At 39.3% G+C, this 23,096-nt stretch overlaps 1 protein-coding gene across 1 annotated transcript in view; it reads right to left on the reverse strand.

Annotated features, from left to right (window-relative positions):
• Positions 1–496: 496 nt before the first annotated feature.
• LOC146857068 (uncharacterized) overlaps positions 497–23,096 on the reverse strand; it is an 82,731-nt gene continuing 60,131 nt past the window's right edge. The window contains exons 4-6 of the mRNA XM_085647016.1: positions 14,680–14,811; positions 13,104–13,209; positions 497–4,546 (exon numbers count right to left, since the gene is read on the reverse strand). Coding sequence (XP_085503142.1) covers positions 4,495–4,546; positions 13,104–13,209; positions 14,680–14,811 — 290 coding nt within the window. The 3' untranslated portion in view covers positions 497–4,494. The remainder of the gene's footprint in view (positions 4,547–13,103; positions 13,210–14,679; positions 14,812–23,096) is intronic.

Raw genomic sequence — 23,096 nt, forward strand, 5'->3', positions numbered from 1 at the left:
ATGAAGTCCACTTTAGTCCTGCGGTCCTCAGGATAAAAGGGGACCTCATTGACCCACCAGCAGTGCACCAAGAGGCATGTTTGCAGAATGGTGTAAAAAGGGGTGTGGCCTCCTACCACCGCTCAGCAATCCCACTGTGTGGGGCTTACTAGGGGTACCTGGTGGGCTCGTTGGCCCCTAAGGACCCTCTCCAGTGAAGGGGACTTCAGCCCCCAACCCAGAGCACCAGAGGCACGTTTGCAGAGTTGAGCAGAAAGGGGGGGGTTCCCAGTTTATTTATTTTTTATATTAGGAAAGCCCCCCTTCCCCTGACCCTTTTGGGCCCCGGGGACCCCATCTCCTGGGGCCTGAGCCATTTACAAAAAATGGAAAGGGAGGGGGTTGTGCAGCCCCTCTCCTGAGGCCGACTACGGTCATGTGGACCCCATCCTCCAGGGCTAGGGCTTTTATTTTTTATTTTTTATTTTTAAAGGGAAGGGGCGCCGTGCGGCCCCCCTCGCCAGGCCATTTTTGGCCCCAGGGACCCCATACCCCGGGGCATGGCCATGACATTGGGGACTGCGGGGGAACCCCAATGCACCAGCGGTCCCTGCGGCTTCCCCACTCCAGCAGGAGCCGGCATTTCTTTTGGGCAAAGGGAGCTGCTAACATGACGCTCCCTTTGCCCAAAAGCAATTCTGCTCCGCTTCATTGAAGCAAGAGCAGTTTTACTCCTCTTGCTTGCATGAAGCGAAGCAGAAGTTTGCTATGGCAGGACAGGAGCAGTGCTCCCACCCTGTCATCACAAAGTGCAATGTCCCAGGGGTGGGCACGCCGGGACATAGCTGGAGCCGGCCCTGGGGGGTGGCAGTCCCCAGGGCCATGGAGGGCTCCTGGAAGGGGGGCCGTGTGGCCCCAACCCCTCTTGTGAGTAGCCCCGGGACGTGGTGGTGCCCGGGGCAGGGGGTCCACAATGGATCCCCACATTTACATAATGTAAGCCTTGGGAGGTGGCAGTCCAGGGAGCTGCGGGGAGGGCCGTGTGCCCCCCACATTATATTGAATATCGCCCCGGGAAGGTGGTGGTCCCCGGAACCCCCACTTCATATTACAGCATAGCCCCAGGACCTTGCCCACCCGGGGGCTTAAAGAAAAGGAAGCTTAGTTTTTGTTTTACATTTTTGGCGGGATTCGCAGACCCTACACGAATCCTGCCCCAAACATTATTTTACATTATTTTTGGAGCCCTTGGGGTACCTGTGGAACTCCCTGACCAGGTCTAGGGGGTCAGGGTGTTTCTAACCTGCCCCCTTTCCTAATTTTTTATACAAATCCCAAAGTAGAAGTTTGTTTTTGAAAACCAAAACAATATAATGATCCTCATAGTGTGGGGATCATTTTCTTTTACTGACCCTCAACATCAAGATGTACCTGGTGGGGACAAACAGAAAAAAAGACTTGCAACCATTCGCTCTCAATAATGCTGCTGGTCAGATGGCTTACCTCGAAAGGCCACTACTCTCTTGGTCCGTTGGAGACAGTCTTAGACTAACAGAGTCAATTATACTCTGTCAGAGTACATCTCGCATTCCACTCGCATGTAAATTGGGTGGGTGGACCAAAAGCTTTGTGGAGAGGGAACTCTATCGCCATTGCAACATAATACCTTCTTTGCCAAAAACAAAATCAGTCCCTCTAAATCAAGTAATGCAGCAGACTTTATTAAAAAATGTTTAACTAAAGTCGGATTGGCGTTGAGTCATGTCCATTTTAAGTTGTTGGTTTTGGGGTATAAAGCTATGTAAGGGAACAGTTCAAATTTTGATCCCATTGAAGTAATTATGTCGACCAACTATTTTAGCATTGGTCCCAAATTCTATGGTGGGATTTAGGGCCTGAGTTTGATGGAAGGGTACTCCATTACAAATGTGCCGGATATCCCGTTCACCTTGTTACAAGTGCATAATATTCTAATGCACTTTTAACAAAGTGAACACGGTATCCATTACATTTGTAATGAAGTACCTGTACGTCAAACTCTAAATTAGGTAGCTGGTCTCATTTTTGGAGCTTGGATTCCTCCAGCGGGGCAAGGTGGCATTTATATCTTACTAGGACTAAATGAGACAGGATATCTTCTCTCCAAGGCCCTGCTGAAAAAAATGTATTGCTCCAAAGAAGTTCCAAGGATGACAAACCTGTTTCTTCAGCCCAGGAAGGTCGTACATTCGCTACATTTACTCTGGTGGTAGGTCCCGGTCCTTCAAACGTTGGCAGTTCAAAATGTTTCTAAGTCCCAATTTTGCAGAGCTCATTCTCTTTTTCCCTCACCTCTTCACCTAAAGCTTTAAGAGGAAGCTTTTTGAGATTTTTAAGCTTGATTCTGTAAAGGCTTTCCAGGAACCAGGGCAGGACCAGTTGGACCTGGGCAACTGGCCTTCCAGGAAAACGTGGTATTTCAGCTTTTTGTGTTCCATTAGCATCAACAGAGGTCAGCCAACTGACTCTTGGAGTCGACTTCTTTTTCCTGGGTCGAAGAGAAAGCAGACCCAGTCCTTCAGAGCTTCTCTCAGGTCATAGCAAGCAGTGTTCATTCCTACTGTTTTCTGCTCTGGTCTACCACAGGTCCAGAAAGTGTTTTGAGAAAAGTGGCTCAGGGATCCAGGATTTGTGGCTGGCACCAGCTAGTGGGTGGAAGGATACCTGGCTCCTCCCTAACAGATATAGTCAAAGTTCCCTATGAAAACCTTATAAACTTTTACACCAGTTCCTTTCTGCCCAACAGAAAACAATCTTCGTGAATTTTAGCCACAAAATTCAAGATAGAGAAACCATCCTCTTTTGTGCAGATCCTGTTTGCCTACACAGGGGGCTGGTTAGGGAAATGAGCAGTCCTCTTCTTTGTGGTCACTCAAAATCAGTCTTGGGAGGAGATTCCCTCCCACTGGGTTTTGTGCAAAAGTGGCTGGGGGACAAAGGGCTGCTTTCTCCCGGCCTCACCATACATTTACTTGTTAAGTTTTTGTTTCAATCCTGCTAGTCTTCCTGTAAGGGAAAGAAATACACCTACCCACACCCAGGCCATTACTTCTCCTCTGGAAGCAGTTTTCACACTTCAGGAATGCCAAAGAGAGGCTGGGCATCTGCTGTAAAGCTAATGCAAATTACCATGCAGGAGCTCTAGACAGAGAACAGGTAACTTTAAAAAAATTACTTAAAAAAATGTATTAAACATTCAAGCTTATCAATCCATTGGACTTTTAAGTAATATGAAAATGTCTTTGAATCTATACTTTGACATTTTCTTGGATTCCACTAGAGTCTTGTTACTGGAAAAATCATTTGTGGTCTAGTGATGATGAGGATGATGACGATGATAAATATTTATAAATGGAACATATACCTATAAAAGAGTTCCTGGTGCTAGAGATACAGCTACTTATTTTAAGAGACAAGTTTTCAGAGACTTAAAAAAGGTAATGTGATTGGGTCCACCCTGCAGGTGTAATGCTATCTATAACCTATAGGTTAGAAAATAAAAATATCTCCTCCCCTTACAAGTATAATTAAGTTGAGAAACGTCAGTTAGAAGGGCATCAGCAAAAAACAAAGGTCTGTTTCTAAGGTATCTATGAAGCAGAGAGTGAATAATCACCAGAACTTGCTTATAGAAGACTCTGTTGGCAATGCTTGTGAATTTAAACATCACTCTCTTATTTAATGGAAGACAGTGTAAACTGTGGATCATGTGTCTGGGTGACCGCATTGGTTCAATTCATGGCAGTCAAAATTTTCACCGCCCATTTCTGAAAATGTTGCAAGTGGGCCACAGTTATAGATGGAAGGCCACAACATAGTGCACTGCAGTAGTCTAGACAGGAAAGAATGGTAGCACTATGTTTCGCACCTAGGTTAGCAACACAAATTGAATAAACAGGACACAGAATTTACATTACTATGATTTTCAAGACTGAAATGTCTATGAAGAAACACAGTATTTTATCAGAAGCTACTGGTATTGGAGGCCTTGAAATTTGGCAGGACACTGTAATGTCGCAGGATTGCAGGGGCTGCAAATAAAAAGAGAGAACATTGTGTGTACCTTGGTGGTCTTCTTACTAATCACACCTTGAAGTGAATATGTTCTGTGTCAGGATTAATAGAGTTTCTTTTGCTTGGGATCTGGTTTGGATGGTACAGTGTCTATTTTTGGATCCGAAGCAGAAGATTTCGGCTGCGAAAATTGTTTGCTGCTTTTCAGTTCGAAGGTTTCGGCTCTGAACCAACTTTGTGCTTGGAATTGGAAGGTTTCGGATCCAAAGTGAATTTGGGCAGGGCAATGTATCAATAAATGGAAGGAGTGGGTAGGTAATCGGTCAACAATAAATTATTGTAGGCCAAAGAAATTATTTTCTGTTGTCCAAGAAATTTCTTCCAAATAGATTCTTTTATTCTTTCAAAATATTTTCAAGTTGGTGCTCCAACACATTCTTTGAAGTCCAAACAGAATCTTAGTTATACATAAACACAGCCAACGCGTTTCGTCCCCCTTGGGACCTCATCAGGGCTGCAAGAATGAAAAAGAAATTATCACTAATAAGTACATCATATGTCTCTATACCCCAAATCCAGCTGGCAGTCAAGTTCATAATGTTTGATACATCTATTACCTCTACATCCTGCCTATATGACAATCTTTAATCTGAAGAATTTACCCAAAAAAACATAATCACACAATGTTAAAAGCATAACATCATAATTTGTCATGTTGAAATTTCATTCCCGCAGACTAATCTGTTACACAATTCAAAACACATCCTTTAAGTCATTGTTCCTGTACTTTATTGCAATATGCTATCTACTTTTGATTATAATAATCTCTCATTATCATTTCCATAAGGCGACCTATCACACACCTCCTAAATAATGACACAATGGCATAAAATAACAATCATGGAAGGGTATCAGTATCATCCAGGTCTGTTATCCTCTCATCAAATTAAGCATTATCTGGATAGGATAAAATATAATAGTCAATTTTCCTAATTGTAATTTACTTTAATATAATTCATTAGTCCTAGACTTTATTGTAATTAGCTGTCTCATTTCATCCTGGATATCGCTAATTCTTATTTCCATAAAGTATCCTATCACATACCTCCAAAATATTGTCACGGTGGTATGAAATAAAAGTCATGGATTAGTGCCAGTATCTTCCAAGTCTTTGATTTCCTCATCAATTTAAAAGCTTTCTAAATAAAATAAAACATAATAATCATAATGTTCCCATTTTACTATTTACTTCAATATTCTTAGTCTCCCATCCTTAGTCCTCACCTCATTCTGCGTCCATTCTAGTCAGTTAGAAGATATTCTCCACATATCAAGTCCTATAACAACATGACACAAAAGGGCCAAATCAGTATTCCTTTCTGAACCTAATTAGACAGAGTATCAACATGTTAGAACCAAATATTCAATTATAACCTCATACCTTCTATTCTAGCAATGTAAATGTAAATGTGTATGTACTTGTATAGCGCACTGCCACCCCCAACGGGGGTATCCTGGCGCTTTTACTCATACCGCTGTGGAACCCTTCCTGGCCTTTCCCTGTGAAATGTCCACTCCTGGGCACCCCCATGGTGAAGCTAGGCATCCCAGCGCTGCTGGGGCCGTTGTGGAGATTAAGCAAGCTATTGCCCAGAGTGGCAGCGTGGGACCCATGATTAGAATAGGCACCGAGGCGAGAATTATCAGGTCCGAGGTAATTGAATCAGAGACCCGCCGAGGCGGGGGATTGAACTCTGGTCCTGGGCCAGAACTCTGCATCAGGGTCTGCCGCTCTAACCATTGAGCCACACTTCTCCGCTATGGCTTCCTCGTAGCATCCACCTCCATACGTGTATCACCGCTATTACTTAGTGTGTTTTGCGTTTCCTTTATATATTATTATTCAACCAATCACTGTCCCACCAGTCACCTCCTTAATTATCATAAATAGTTTCCTCTCCGGTCCGTGAATCGTTAACCAATCACATTGCCTGTTAAGCCTGCTCCATCCAGCAACAGTACTGGTGTGTGGAACATTCCCCTAATATATCATTGGCCAATCATATTTCACCCTCACTAGGCCTACAATTTGCATAATACACATGTGCTCCCCACTAGGTCCGCATACCATAGGCCAATCAAATCCGGCCTATTCCAATGCTTGTTATTCTTGAATACAGTAATCTTGTATACTCCTTTTGTATGTATAAAACCGTTACTGGAAACCCCTCAACAGTACAAAATTCGAAAAACGTAGAGGCTTTCCCTTTTCATAACCGTTCACAAGCATTCTCACAAACCATCTTATTCGTAATGCGCTCTATCTTTAACGTAAAGAGTTCATGAGCGTTTCCTGCCCGGTCTGCATGGAAGCGGCCAGTCACAAAAGGCGTATTCAAGTATAATCACTTCAACAAAACAATCCTGTTATCCAATATCTTATTCGGCATGAGCGCCAGTGATTACTCGTGCGCCCAGTCTTTACATGGCAGCTAATCATATCAGGCATGTTACAATATTTGCTACCCATTAATTTCTTCAGATGTGCTGCTCACCAAAGCCTATTCCTATATTAACCACTGCGTGAACTCCCTACAGTTAAACCATGTTATCAATATCAAGATTCCTCATAAAACTCCAAAGAAATGCATATTAGAAACTAAAGTATAAACGACTATTCTATTCTCAAAATAAATGACTCATTGAGAATACTGAATGGTCCTAACTCATTAAAATGCATCCTCATTCTATATGCGTGTCACAAGTTACTATCCTCTCGAATATTAAAGCATAAACTATCTAATTCAATGAATAAAATAATCCTCAAATGATGGGACGAAGTAACCACTTATTATACTCACTCATTAAATACATCAATGTTGTAGAAACTCCTAATAACTCTGACCAAGACGTCATGTCTGTACAGGCCCTCATTAATGCTTATTATTATCAATTCCATCATTCCAAAAAATAGTGGAGCTCTGTATCACTGTTAAGTCCCTGCTCTACCGATCTACAACGACTTATCCATCTAGCTTCATTTTGTCTAATCCTAAATTCCCAGTTTCCACCTCTTTTCCCAGGTAAGATTCTCTGCATACCATGGAATTTGATACTAATCTTCCCTGGATGTTTCTCTCTGATATGGGAATACAATGGGGATTTATTATCATGATTCATTATAAATCTTCTATGTTCCTGTATCCTAAGCTTTAAACTGCGCTTAGTACTACCAATATAGATCCTTCCACAAGTGCATATTATGGCATGGATAACGCCCACATGATTACAATTGATAAATTCCTTAATGTTATATCTTTTTATAGTATTATACATGAAGTTTTTGATCTTGATGATGCCCAGATCGCACACATTACAAGATCCACATGTAAAAAAAACATTTGGTGGCTTGGGCAACCAATTTGACTTCACATTTGCTACAGGTTCAATGTAATTCCTTGTGATCATTTCTCTTATAGTTGGACTGCGTTTATATAACACCCCAGGTTTATCCCCAATAACATTGATTAAACCCGGAACACCTCACAGTAGACCACAATTTCTTCTCAGAGCCTTAAAGATTTCATTTTTTTGTGAACAGTAGGTTGTCACAAATGATATTCGCTCGGCAGAGCTGCTTCTGCCTTTCTGTACTAAGGTAGTGTTTCTCTCATCCTTCATTATCCTGTCACTGGCTTTATTGAGAATATTTTTGGAATATCCTCTCTGTGATAATCGTTTGTGGAGATTATCCAACTCCTTCGTGAAATCAATTTCTAAGCTGCAATTCCTACGTATCCATACCATCTCCCCATAAGGGATCCCTCCAATCACTGAGACTGGGTGAGCACTTTCAGCCCTCCGTATAGAATTAGTGGCAGTGCTTTTTCTAAATAATTTACTATTGATGGAATCCCCATCTATGAATAACTCCACATCCAGAAAATGTATCCTTTCTGAACTATATCCCATTGTGAAAGTAATATTAAAAATGTTAGTAATGAGATATTGTAAATACTCGTTCAGTTTCTCTGTGTTTCCTCTCCAAATCATTAAAACATCATCAATGAAGCGGACCCAGAATAAAAAAGAATCTCTCCACTCTGAAGCAACACAACCCCAGTCATAAAACAGCCAACAACAGGTCTGAAAAAATACAGAAGGAAGGCAAAAAGTTCAGGGATGACCCTGCAAAAAGGGCCAAGTCCAACAATATTCCTGCTCAGGACCGTATACTTTACACAATAGATTTCAAGATGGATAATCCTGTGCACTAAACAGTTAAGTGGACTATGAACAGAATAAATACCAGAAAGGGATCTGCAGTGATGTTCAAACCAGTCACTTTACTGAAAACCATAAACTGTGTGGCACTCTCTCACATTTCTTCACGCATCATACTGCTAAACCAGGTGTCTCCAACCGGTCGATCGCGAGCTACCGGTAGCTCGCCGACCCTCTGGGAGTAGCTTGTGCCTCCTATCTAATTATTAAGACGTGATTTTGCATTTATTTTGTATTCCTTCATTCTCTTTTAGGGCAATCAGCCCTTGCCCGCCCTCACCCAAACCAGCTGCTCAGATTGACTAAAGTGAGCTTAGCTGGGGCGGGGCTGGCTGAAGAACGTGACGTTCTTCCTGAAGTCACGCGCCACCTCTCTTTTCCAGGCTGGCATTGCGCTTCATAATTCCCATTTGATCCTCCCGGAGTAACTGCAAGGTAAGATGGCCCGTGGTCAAGCAGCAGCATAGTGACTTGGTAACATTGACTCCATGCATGCAAGGCCCTTTGGTTTTAACATCGGCTGCCACCGCGCTTTAGATCTGCATTCAGGAATAAAGCGTGGTGACAGGCGACGTTAAAATCCAACGTCCTTGCAGGCACTGGGCTGCTACTGCTGTGGTAGCCGATGCTAAAATGCAAGGTCCTTGCCTGCACTAATCTGCTTTCACTGACTTCACCGCGCTTTCATTTGCCTGCGCGTGGTAGTCAGTGAAAACGGCTCCGTGCATGCAAGGAACTTTGATTTTGACATGGGCTGCAACCGCGCTTTACATCTGTCTTAAGTAATAAAGCGCTGTGGCAGCCGACTTTCAAATTAGAAGTCCTTGCATGCACTGGGCAGCTACGGCGCTTTACATTTTTCCTGCCTTCAATAGTAAAACACGGTGGCAGACAACATAAAAACCCTTGCCAGCACTAAGACTCTTTGAATGTCATGCTAAGACAGATATATAGCGTGGAGTAGTAATCAGTGAAAGCCTTTCACTGATTACTACACCGCGCTATATATTTGCCTGAAGTAGACAGTGAAAGCTGCTCAGAGCATACAAGGATCTTGGATTTTAACGTCGGCAGCCACCGCGCTTTACATCTTTCTTCAATAGTAAAGTGCGGTGGCAGCGGATGTTGAAATCAAAGGGTCTCATATGCACTGAACCTCATTGTTGTAATTTAACTGTGGGGCAATTTGAAAATGAAGGTCAGACATGGGCCAACTATAACAGTACATCGAAAATATGTACTTGCACTGTCGACTCAACATTAATGAATGTATATTTTTTTGAAACATGAAGGCTCTGTGCGTCTTGCTTTGCATATTTCCCTTCTGCTACACAACATGTGTCAACAGGCAGAAACAGGGCATTGCCACCAGTCAAAGACGGAGTCCCTTTGATGGGTTTTTGTCTTGTTCTTCTCTGCTTTTTAAAGCCCAGACTTCAAATTTGCAAAATTCATTCCACATAATGTCAGAAGGGAAAATACATTTTTACTTTCCAATCTCCTACTTTTGCAGTAAGGCACAGGCTCCAGAGTCCAGAATGAGTTTATGTAGGGGACCCGTCAGACATTTTGTTAGAGGTGCGCGAACACAAAAATTAACAGATAGAGCAGAATGGTTTTTGAGATGAAGAAAAGTAAAATAAATTCAAATATGCATTGGTAGCCCTCAACATTTTGAGCAGGTGAAGCACCATGGCTGGGATTGATGCCCTCACATTCAAAACTTTTTTTGAAGAGGTTTACACCTGTGTGCCTTAGGGGTATGTAGCAATTGTGCGCAGAGGACAGCTGTACAGTTAGTGGATGGCTTTTGAGAAAATTGAGATGTGCTTAGTGTAGGATGCAGAAAATGCTGACATCTGAAATCTGTGAAGTGCAGGACGAAGTGTGAGAACATAATTGAGTTAGGACAGGTGGAAGCTAGACTGCAAATTGAGCCCTTGTAAAATAGACTGCAAATTATGGTTTTGATTAAATAAAAGGCTGCCAAGAGATTGGAGTTGGATTTCTGGAAGTCGAAGACAGGCAGAGAGTGCAAGGCTTAGCAGACAGTAGGTTGCTGTGCTGAACAGAGTGAAGAACTATGGCTATGCATTTTCTGGACTTTGCAGAGTTGAAGCATGTGTTATAGAACTGAGTTAAGGGCTTTATAGTGAAACTAGGGTTGCCACCTTTCCAAATACCGGCCAATTGTTGCTGTTTTAATAGTCTGCAAAGATCCGAGCATGAAAAAAAGTCATATGTATTCACTTGTAACATAACTTGTCTCCCTTTGTTTACTTTACTGTGATCCTATGTGGGAAGTGTTTCCTTGTCTTCCCTGATGAACACCAATAATTAGGCTTAAAGTCAATGAAGCTGGGTGTGGGGGGTGTCTCAGAAAAATGCGCGAGTTGCTCAGCCTTTAGTAGCTCACAACGATTTTTACTGATCAGAAGTAGCTCTCACTACAGAAAAGGTTGAAGGCCCCTGGTCTAACATGTTTCTATTTGCCAGCCTGCAACAAAGTGACCTTTTGTAGCTTGACCTTAGTGACCCCGTTGGGGAAAGCCAATAGAGGGTGAATGGGAGATAAAAGGATGTATTAAAGGTTTCCCTGTAGACAAACATGTGATAAAAACAAGACTGCTTACTGTTAAACAGTCACACAGATTTCTAAACATGTTGAAATGTGATAGCAAATGGCAATACCGAAATAGTAGAAAAAATTGCATTACTTATACACTTGCATTTCATTGTTCCTTTTTAACATAGCAACAACCAACGCTTCATACTCAGGGATAGCTACATTTTCATTCTTTTAAATGCATTACTCCTATATAACATCAATTATTGATACCCCTACATATTACGAGTTTGAAATAATTTGATGTGAGAACATTCATGCTATTTGTATGGTAGATCATGGTGTGCTAGGCTATACATTGTTATCCTATGTGATGTCGCTAATTTATTTATTCATTTATTAAGAAAAACATTTTTGTGGAACTCATCTTTCTTTCTGTGAGGGGTATAATGTGGTCTGCGATGTGGCTTATGAGCACACTTATCCGTTAGTATTTTAATCGCCCCCTAGCTAGCTGATCCACAACATTGGCACTGTGCACACCACCAAAAAAGAGTATCTGTTCAGTTTATACAGTTTTATCAGCCTGAATTGCTATTAGTAGTTTTCAGGATTACAGTGCTTAGAAAAAAACTGTTTTATGTGATATGCAAAACATATAATAACCCTTACTCTTATCTTTAGATGGGGCAAATTAAAGTGAAACATCTTCCATACAACTATTACGTAACATAACTTCATGGGTCTGGGATTTCTTATACCAAGTTAAGGGTGACTTTTGTCATGATAGAAACCCATCCCATTTTTAAGTAAACGATTATTTCCAGAGTGACAACAATAATGTGTTACATGTTCTATCAAACATTGAGCTTGTAACAACCAGATCTCACACTATTTTTGCTGTGCTTACAAAATAGGAAATGTTAACATTATTTGTTGTCCATTTGTACAATTTAAAAGATGGAACTAATGTCTGGGAAACAAAATCACTCCATTTATTATCAAAAGGTTATTCATGATCTGATAATTATCTGTTTGAATCTATGCTAGATGCCCATGTGTAGCTTTCAAATAAATCCATACAAGTTCCACCCAATAATCTGAGTTGACTTCCCATTAGCAGTTTTGGGTGACTGAATTTCACCACTACACCATGTTGATGTTTAATGTACTCACCATACAATAGCTGTGTGACTTACTATTATGGTGTGAAAAATGTTCCTCAAGATACGCAACAGGGCCATCATTTTCCAATGTGAAAGTCTTACCACACTCTCCTACTGCAAGGGATTTGATCATTTTTAGACATATTTGCTCACCAGAATGGTTTTCCAAATAGCCGATGAGTTTAATGAGCTCATACCATGTATCAGCACTACCACTTTGAAAAGGTCCACCATCACTAGATTTACTGCATAGTAACTTTTGAGGCAAATGTATGCTGTAGTAAATATGCCACAGTACAGTGCATCTCATTATAAAATGCATATAATATACCCATTATTTAAATATACAAAAAACAGTAGGTTTGCTAAAACAATGTAAATGTGTTATATTCCACATGCCAAAATGCCAGAAAATGATAACCCAAAACATCTAAAACTTCTATAGACTGCATAAGGAACACATCACAAAGGTGATGGGAACACAAGTTGACCTTAGGCATGCAAATGCATGCCTTTATGATTATAATTGTATGTTTATTTTCAAAATACAAATTCACACTTGTAAATGACCTTAACTAAAAGTAAAATTACACCAAGAGCATGTAATGTTAAAGGTATGCAAAAATGTTCTCAAAGGGAAGTTATGATATTGGTAACAATTATGAAGTAATTCACACACTGCATACAATTAAAGAGTTATAACTAACATTTGCACATGCCAATATGAAAACAGAGAGAACGTGGTTTGAGCACACTAACATTTTTCAATGAAGCTGTAGTGGAAGAAGATTAACCATTTGGAATGATATATTGTCTTGGAGAAAAAATTAAGGTAGCAACAAAAATACATTTGTTTATTATATTGATGAATGTACAATATGCGTTAACGTATGTGATTCTTAGACAGCTAAGCAGCTCATGAAAGCTGCAAAATTCATAGACTTCTAATAGTAATCTAGTAATGACTAATTGAGCAAAAAATATTAGGAATCAGAGAAACAAGATGCAGTGGTAGTGGGGTGACTATAATCCAAACACAGTTACTTCAAACTCACCTTTTTGAATCTGCATTCATGCAGTATACTGTTGCATATTTTGTGATTAACTTAGGTCCAGGCAGTGATGGTGGTGTGGTGCCACGGCAGTAAGGACTATGTGTTTCTATAGGAAGAAATGTTGGTGGAATTTTAAGGTCTTCCATAGTTAATTTCTCAGGAATATATTCGGAAATCCACTTATTAGCAAGTATGTACACCATCATTTTCCTGACATCACTGAAGTTATTAAAACTGTCATCATTCAATATATTGTTTTATCCCTGTTCTAAAACTTTCTTTCCTTACAATTCTGGAAGGTCTTGGAATAGCCAACACATTGAAAGATATCTGCGAGTGCATATGCAGGATTTGTGACGGCCCTCACATTAGCACTGTCATTGTCCTGATTTTGCATCGAAAGTAACACGAGTCCTCAGGAAAAGACACCATAAGTCCTGTTTGCCAGTGTATACAAAAAAATCTTCCAGAAAAAGCATGTTCAGAAAGAAATAACGGATATACTGCACAAACACCTGCAATTATTTTTCTGCATTTTTGTCTCCTGTTATTTGTCCGGAGCATTTGCTTCAGTGATGACTCTTGAAGTTCATTTGCGAATTGGAATGGTTTACTGTTTTTGGCCATTTCAATGTGTTTGCATTCGAGTGAAGGATGCCCACTGCAGCAAGCCTTTGCCATAAATTCTCTATTTTGAGTAATTTTACAATTGTATTGTTGTATTGTAATTGTTTTTTTAACATGAACTGGTGCTCTTATCCACTTCTGCAAAGGGGCTTGAAATATATTCAATTTTTGCAATCCACACAATATATTGGAATCGAAAAAATGTTGTGAATGTTTTATTGATGACTCTGTAGTGTTGAATGACTTACAAACGCTGAACTGCAAATACTAGTCTATTGTTTTTAAACTATCCCAATTTCTCTCACTAGAACTGAGTATTGATTGAAGAGGTTGATGTGATTTCTTTATATCCTTCACTAAAATAAATAGAACAATAATGTTATTTGAAAGCTAAACATGTATTTAACATAGTCATAAACATTAATGTGCTGCTAAACATATGCATTATTAAGGTATGCACCACTAGACCTTTTAGTGGCTTTCCATTTTAAAACATGAATTAAACATTGTTGGAAAACTATTAAATTAATGCATTTTCTTGCAGTTTCGTATTTATCCAAAAACGCTTCTTTACTATTAGTTTGAAAAAAGGTGATTGCAAATAAATCTTGCCTTTGTTATTCTGATTTTCCTGTGCTAAATACCCTTTAAAAAAGTATTGAAAATCAGTAACATTATACAGTATAAATATTTTGTTAATCATATGTAATTCCATATTTTCCGCACAGCAGTAAGATTTTATTTAAAAATGTGTCGATAGTTAGTAGTATATTCTGTTTGTTAATAAAGTCTAGACATTTTGGAACCATACACTACCCCTATGCCTGCGATCTTAGAATACTGAGATTTATAACACACTGGATATGTCAAAACTCTGAAAAAAATAAGTTATTAATCCATTGGGTGTTATTTTTTTTTTTAGATTGATATGATTAAACAAATAACATACCATGTTGTTTCTCCATAGGGCCTTTGATGTATACTGAATGGGTTATAAGTATCCGACAAACAGGACAGTGCCAATGACTTCTAGATGAGCTGGATTGTAATTGTAGACAATTACATGGAATTCTATATTTATCTGTAGAGAAAAATGAAAAATCTGAGTCAATAAAACATCAAACTATCAAAATGTACCTTGGTATCTCTATCTGGGGAAGCAGTTGGTGTGGTACAGCTAGTTCCCACTTACAATAACCATGCTAGGGAAAGAGAGTAGATACTGGCTCTCGCAGAGATGGCCTTACCATTGGAGGAGCCCGGTACAACAATCTAGGTTGGTGTTCCCCTCATGACTTCCCTCTGCATGGATTCCCCTACCTACCACCCACCAATGGTGCCCTTCACTTCTCATTTGCCCCTTTCTCACATATCTTTTTGTTTATAGTAATGCTCACCCAAATTTAGACTGTCAAACTGCTTTTCATCCCAAACATATTATAAAGAGACAATGAGTCATACAAATGTGTAAATCGAGTTATAGGAAAAGTCACTTAAGCCTGTTGAACTACAAGGTGTAGGAGTCACATCATCCATACTGTCTGGAGAAACAAAGAGACAGAATAACTAAGTTTTTATGATACATAATAACCAAAGTTGGTATGCTATATTGCTTGAAAATGAGAGAGCACAACAGCACCCTATCTCCTACATTATGGTGATGTTGCTCTTTTCTATGCTGCTGGCGTACCTTAGGCTGACTTGCGCAAATCCACACACTCTCGCACCATACTGCAAGGGTATGTGCGTGATGTCAAGCATAGGATTTATAATGGAAGGGCACCTGTCCAGCACAAAATTATATGGTTTAACAAAGTTTAATACTTGACAACTTTTTATGTGTGCTGTACAGTGCAGCACACATGACCTACTGGAATGTTTGGAGAAAATAAATCTTTTATTCAACTTTCAAAATCAAGGTGTAATACTTTGTTCCAAAATCCATTCTATCAAAGTTAATAGATAAAGATTAGCGTTACATACCATGGCTGAGTGCATAGGAGCATCCATGTACCACCCTTCTATGGCTACTTTATATAAAGTAGAATATAGTGCTACTTTGTGTTATTTTAGGGCTACTGTTCAATGCAATTCAGGATTTGCATTGGACAATTAACCCCAAAACAACACTTTGCATTAGGTTTGCATAATGTTTGTGATGCAAGCCAACAACACATTGTTAGTAACTGTTAGTAACTCCACACTATAAACTTAGGATTTGAAACAAAACACGAATGGGTGTCATACCAATAAGACTGTATTACAACCCAAGGTACCCTTTTTAGCAACCATAGAATATCATTTGAGGAAGAAATAGAATAAGGTTCTAAGTATGCCTTTCAATTTGCATGCAGCACTTTGATTTCTATTCATAGATCAATGTGCTGTAGCAGAAGAATTGTAACTTTTTAACTAGAAGTAAAAAAAGGATCTCTGTGACAAAGGCAATTAACCACTGAGTTATCTACATTAAATACAAATCTGTGATCTGCATGTGACATGTTGTTCTTTCTAGCAGTTACATGAATCCCTGTCTGTCAATAACACATTATTTAGTACAAGAGTACTAATAAATGTACTGTTGCATGTCTATTACAGCAGTAAACATGTCAAGTTACATATTATTACCATATCACGGTTAAAGTGACATAAGAGAACAATATTTGCTACCTCACAGATTGCATTTACAGTTACCTCACTTAAACAACACTCCTAAGAGCCAGAAGGCCCCATCAATTTTTACTTTGCTGCACAAACATAATCACTTGCATCCTTGTTTTATTTTTGAATACCTATTTCTAAAACACATGAACACAAAACATGCAATGGTATAAACTATTTATGCAGATAACCAAAGTATTACATGCTATCTGCTAACATTGTTTAGGGTGGCGACATGAGGGGTTTCAATAAATAATTTAGGCTTTACCTGTCATGAGTCATGCCAACATTCCACATTTAGCAATTGTATATTATATATGATATGGATAGAGGTTCTGGTGACATCTTAAACCATGAGCCAGAAAGCAAAGCACATTTTAAATATTACCAGAACCTCAAGATCTTATTATAGTTCCACTTTGAACATATTATGCTTAATGCATTTTTTATATAACATGTTTACTTAGCAAGAGTTAGCTTGAGAAATATGTTTTATTCAAACTGCAATATTAGAGTTAGAGTGTTTAGGATTTGCTTACCTTTCATAAATAAATTGTCATAAAAAATGGAACTTGATGAGGGGAGTGTATTTATGTGATTCTTTAGCTACTGCATTTACTACATAATTCTAGCATTTGCTCATATGTCACATAATTTCTGACATAATTTGCAAATTTCACAAAACATATTCCCAGAAAACAAATGTATGAATATATTTCTGCTAATGAATGTGCCCTGTCATTTATGCTTTTTGCACACTAATTAGGCTTCTCTTGACACCTAATTTAGTCCTCCATGCTGCATTCTCCTTTCTGTTTGGTCTGAGCCATTCTGCTTGCAGACATGACAATGGCAAACCTCTGTATATATGCATTAAAAAGAACAATACATTCAGATCCACTACTAAGAAGAGCTGCCCATTTCCATTGCTTAGTGAGAAAATGGTGCTCTGTGCATTTTTTTTTCTATATAGAATAACGACACAAGCAGTTGAGCAGAAAATTGTGTTTGCTGGAAAATTCAAACTTCATGTCTGTTCCATTATTCTGTTAAAAACGGTGATAATAAATAGTTATCTCTATACAGTCTGTTTTACAAATATGCATTCAAATGTATTTAATAATGAAATATCATAACTGGAAAGATATGGTGATGCAAAATATAAATGTAGAAAACACAATACAGAATTAAAACAATTGATATTTAAATTGTTCTTACGTTGTCAGCAGATCATGACATAATATATTAGGAGTCACAAACATACTATCTACCTAATAAGTACAGCTAGATAAGGACCCCACTGCCAATACAAATGTAACTGCTTCAAACATGCAGCAAAACAGTATAACATCAGACAAAAACATACTACTCGTCAAACATAAAAACTCAGGTAGTTCAAAAGAGTCCGAGAAGCCTTTCATTTACAAGCCTGATTAATCTTCAGAGGATCATTTAAACTCTGCCAAATGATCCACCGGTTTGCAAGAGAGCTAGAGAAATGTCCCCAATACTGAGAGATCCTCACCGGCCTGAAGGGGATATCTCAGCTTTGAAGGGATCAACAACAGAGATGATATCATTCATAGCACTATATTTTTAACAGTGGGTGCAATATTTAAAGCATTCACTCTGCAAACTTTTCTTTCAAGAAACATACTGCCAAATCAGGAGTTCATTTCTTGGAAAAAAAACGAATGGACACGATGCCAGGGAATTTGCTCCCTGGCCAATCCAGGCCCTTATTCAATTTCCTTACACATGTCCACTGTGCATCATACAGCAGATACAGGTATGAAAAATGAGTGTTAGGCACCCTGCATTCAATAGTGCAGGATGACCATCATCCTCCTATTGGCGCCTTGGCTGACGGGCTACCAAGGGAACCTCAGCTTTTGGAGAGGTGGGAACCTTATAGATTTAAAGTGACACTTTAACAGGAATCAGGTGGTTATATCAAGGAAAGTACAAACAAAGAGACAAAGAATAGGACCAGTTTAAAGAAAGTGAGGATAGGTCTACGGTGGCTGGGATTGAGGAATAGAAACTGGCAGAGAATAAGGGTCAATCAGAGTTCCCTTCCCAGGCCACAGGATGGGGCAGGTGCTTCCAGTGGACTTTGAGTACAAGCAGCTGGAACTACTTGGTTCCTACCAACATGCTCCTAAGGTAAGGTTCCTGGTTCTCTCTGTTACTTCATGTTATTGTTTTAGCAGCTTTCTTTTGTTTGACCCACCTTTTGGATTTTATTCATGTAGGTGATTTTTCATCCCATTGATGTTCCATGTGCCATTTATCTGCAGTTTGTCACCTTGCTGCTTCCTGTTCTCTTGACTTGGAGAAAGTGTGTTGGTAGGGTCCGTGGTATTCACAGCCCGCCACTTGGACCTTAGGATAAATCTAATGTGTCATGAGAGCTCATGGTTGTCAATCCTACTGATTAACAAAAGGGGGGGAGGACAGAAGGGCTTTTACATGAGGTCCAGCATACATGCCCCGGATAGACTATATTGAGAAAGGGTATGCAGTTCCTTAAGAGGATGATTAGTTGGTGAGGTCAATTCTTAAATCCGTCGGTATTGATTGGACTCAAAGAACCTATAGGTAGGAAAGGGGAGTTCTCATATTCGGAACTAATGACCTCACACACCCAGCAAGCTAGGTGTCATGCTTCATCATCTGGGCCTGCTCCTCGTCGGGCCGGTGGTGCAATGCCCGACGGGCACCCGTGAAGGGGCTCTTTAGCGGAGATCTTTTGTTCATTGCCGATGAGTGTGTGGGTGTGAGGGGCCTAAAGGAGTGTAGATGAGTAGAGTGAGTTAAAAAAGGTTGGATAGTCTGTTAAATGTGTTTATTTAGGACAGCTGTCCACCTCATTAAAAAGTTTAGAGGAAGATGGACAGTCAGTGTGACTTGTATTTGTCTCTAACTGTCTCCTACTCTAGTGGTCGACATGTTTCATGCCCTCATGGTATCAAAATTCACATCAGAATCATATTTGCTTATGTTCAGGGTTGCAACCGTGCATACCTCAAGCCAACCAAACCATCGTGAGGCATATGACATCAGTCTAGTGATGTGCCCGTTATTGTTTATATCGGAGTGCAGGTAAAAACCCGAGTGGGTGATCAAGACTAGGGGTGGTGATAAAGTCATTCATTAGACTCTTGAGTGGTAGACATCTCATAACCAATTTAATTCATCGCATAGGAGCATAAGTAACATATGATTTTGTTACGGTGAAACTCACCTAGAGCGACAGGAATTAGTGCTTCAATCAGCTCTTGGCGGTATCACAGGCTAGCCCATTGGCTATCTGTGAAATATACGTAAAACCACATGTTAAACGGCAAAGGATTTGGCTATTCAGGTATAGGGTGCTGTTCCTAATCATGGAATATCTTGTCGTAGTGTGAAGTTGTGTATGGAGCAAGGGATGCAAGTGTTCTCTTAGTTGGTAAAGAAGAACTTAAAAAGCGGTTGTTATAGCTTTAAGATGCCTTGTCTGAGCTATATTACGGAACAGTGGTTGCATGTCCCGATTGGTAATGCCAAGTGTTATAGTCATTGCCAAGTAATAGGGTATCGCCAAATATAGTAACCAATGCTGGTGACTGAGCAGAGGCACAACTAGCGTGTACTAGCACAGAGCGAGCTAAACAGACCGCTTATGAATCTAGTTACAAAGGATAATCGGGAGCCTATTTTCTCGAGTCCTTATTTAAACCTCATTTGGATATCTGGAGTATGTCCGTATGTTAGCACATCGATAAACTTATTGTGACTACTCTCGTAAATCATTAATCAACCCCACAGAAATATATGTTAGATAAATCTAGTGTTGGATGGTCTCTAGTACCATTAATAAACCCCTAAACATATATGAATGTATCTAATGTTAGATAGTTATACTCAGTATCGCGTCGTCGTGGCTTGCAGCCACTTGATACTCACAGTTTCATGTTGCCTGAGGTGGTTCGTAACCTACCCGTCACCGCCAATGCTGGAAACAACGCGAGTGTCTGTCAACTTCCTTTATGTAGTAACGGGCTATGATCTGGATTGGTCTGTGAATCATGACCATGTGATCGGGTTAGAACTCACAGTTGTCAGCGTTACGGTGGGCGCCATTTTGTAGTGGGTTTACTTAAGTAAGAATGACTATCTATGTCAGGTGCTGGAGTCTTATGAAGGTGATAATGTGGGATATATATCAACGTTAATAGTTGTATTATGAACAAATTCAGTAGGGGGTTGAAAAGGGTCTGTAAGTGTATATCGACCGATCTTGCCAGGGATACTCGTGGACTATATAAGGCCCCTTAAAAATTCTTAAGTTGCTTCTGAGTGTATGGGGGTCAAATGTCGTAAGGTATTCATGTGAGGTTTACCCACGGGATGTCATCATTAAGCCCAAGGGAATCTGAGGACAGATGGTGTATCCATCTCTGTTCAATTCTGAACAGGGCTTGTTGTGTGATGTTAGGGTGAGTTTCAAGGACCAACCACCTCAATGATTCTGGGGTGTGTTTATGTTCCTTATACTGTGTATATAGGCTGTCCGGTTTTAGGTTTAAACCTATAATAACTGATAAAACCCCACTGAAAGAGAAATAGCCCTCACCAGTGAAAACATATAAACACTGAAAAAACACCTGCACAACCACAATACAACCTGGTTGTCGTTTTCATGCACCGTATGTTACTTTTGTGCTCTGTTATTCGTATCCTGACTGCCCTCTGAGTCATACCTACGTTTTCAAGTTATTCTTCAGAGTGCCAGGGTGATGGCTACTGTAAAGGAGCAAGCTGTTCCTATCCGTAGGTTTCCTAAACAGTGTCGTTCTCAGCTCCGAGTTGTCCAGTCTTACCATCAGATCTAGAAATGTTAATTCAGTCTCTGACACTGTATGTGTAAATTTCAGATATGGGTTCTTGGTGTTAATCCATGAGCAAAATGCTTCACAGAAAGACCTCGCTCCCTTCCAGAGGATGAGAATGTCATTGATGAACCTCCTCCATAATATGAGGTGTTCTCTGAAACATTAAAATCTATACTCTGTTCTTTAAAGATTGCACCCTGCTACTGAAAAGCTCATACCATCTTTCCTGTTGCATTCACCTGCTAAAGTTTCACAGATGAGTGTTTGCAGCAGTGGTTTTCTCTCACTTCTCCCTTACGCCCATCTCCTCCCCTCATAAATGTATTGTTCTCCAGATACACATGATCAGTATTTTAATTATTATATAGTATCACTGTGCATATTATTCGTTTTCTATGTTCTTACAAGTCACTTCCTCCTGCCATTGCAAGAAAATGACCAAATAAATCTGTGACACAATAAAAAGATAAGCAACTAAATTTGATATCAAAGTATTATATTTTATTGAGACACGCAGACAACAGTATTTAATTTGTTGAGTCATTTTCCTAAAGTACAAAGTTGTAGCGGTCCATAAAATCTCAACTGCAATCTCAAAGTTTAACTCTTAAAGCCTGTGCTTTCATCAAATAAATATATTTCTTACAATATTAAGTATGCAATTAATATTTTAAACTTGAAAATATGTATCATATAAAATTATGTTTATGTAAAATATTTAATGAATAATACTCTGGAATACAATTTTATTTTAACATGAATATATTTCAAATCAAAAATATCATGTGACAGCTATATAAATACAATAAATAAAACAAATGAATTAAAAAATTATATATAAATAACATCATCAAGGATATTCTAGTCAGAACTCACTCAAAATTGATTCATGATTGTTATCCTGGAAATTGATGTTAACAGGTTCTGAAACTGCCTATCTTTATTTTGATGTTTTGTAAGAATTATTTTTCTTAAATATATTTTCTTTCTGTTTCATATTTCTACAGAAATAAGAGTGCACAAAAATTGATATGGTATTAATTACTTAGGTGACTGTCAAAATAGTGAAATCAAGATTAATTTGGTCAATATTATTGAATACTATTTAAGAAAAGATGTATTGTCACCCCAATTTTAGGTGAATATTTTTACTACTTGTAAAAAATAGGGTTATTAGTTGAGAGGGGTGGAAGACCCACTCAAATAATAAACTCAATGCTTGCCAGGGCCACACAAATCTCAAAATTAACCAGTGCTTACCTCCCTGATAGCTTGGAACAAAAGCAGTCAGGCATAACTCAAATGCAATGTGTAAAGTATTTACCCAGTACACAAACAGCATGATGAACAACACACAAAGGAAAAACCTCAATGCAATTTATGAAAATTGAGTACATTTTCATGAACAAAATGACAAAAATCCAATCAGCAGAACTGGAGATAACTGGAGATAAGAAGCAGCAATGGCCAATTTTGGGTATCTGTTTACACTGGACCGGGACAAAAGTAAAAGCTCAGGCTGACAGTGATGGACCACAGGCTGGCAACAGGATGAGTTTGACACGCTAGATGTTGTACCTCATGCCCTTAATGTGAGTTCTCTGTGGAGTTGCTTTGCATGGGTTTGTGTTGCTTGGCCTAAGTTCCAGGGAAACTGTCAACTTTGTGGCATTGTGGAGCTTCGGATCACTCAAAGTCAGTTCCGATCAAGCCCTCAGTTAGGAGTGGAAACACAGAAAGGTGTCAAGGGAGGTTTATTTTAAATAGTCGCGATAAACCTGAAACCACTAATTCTGAGGTTTTTGAGCATTTATTCTGCTTAGTT

This window comes from Triturus cristatus, chromosome 3_2, assembly GCF_964204655.1.
Source record: "Triturus cristatus chromosome 3_2, aTriCri1.1, whole genome shotgun sequence".
NCBI lineage: Eukaryota > Metazoa > Chordata > Amphibia > Caudata > Salamandridae > Triturus > Triturus cristatus.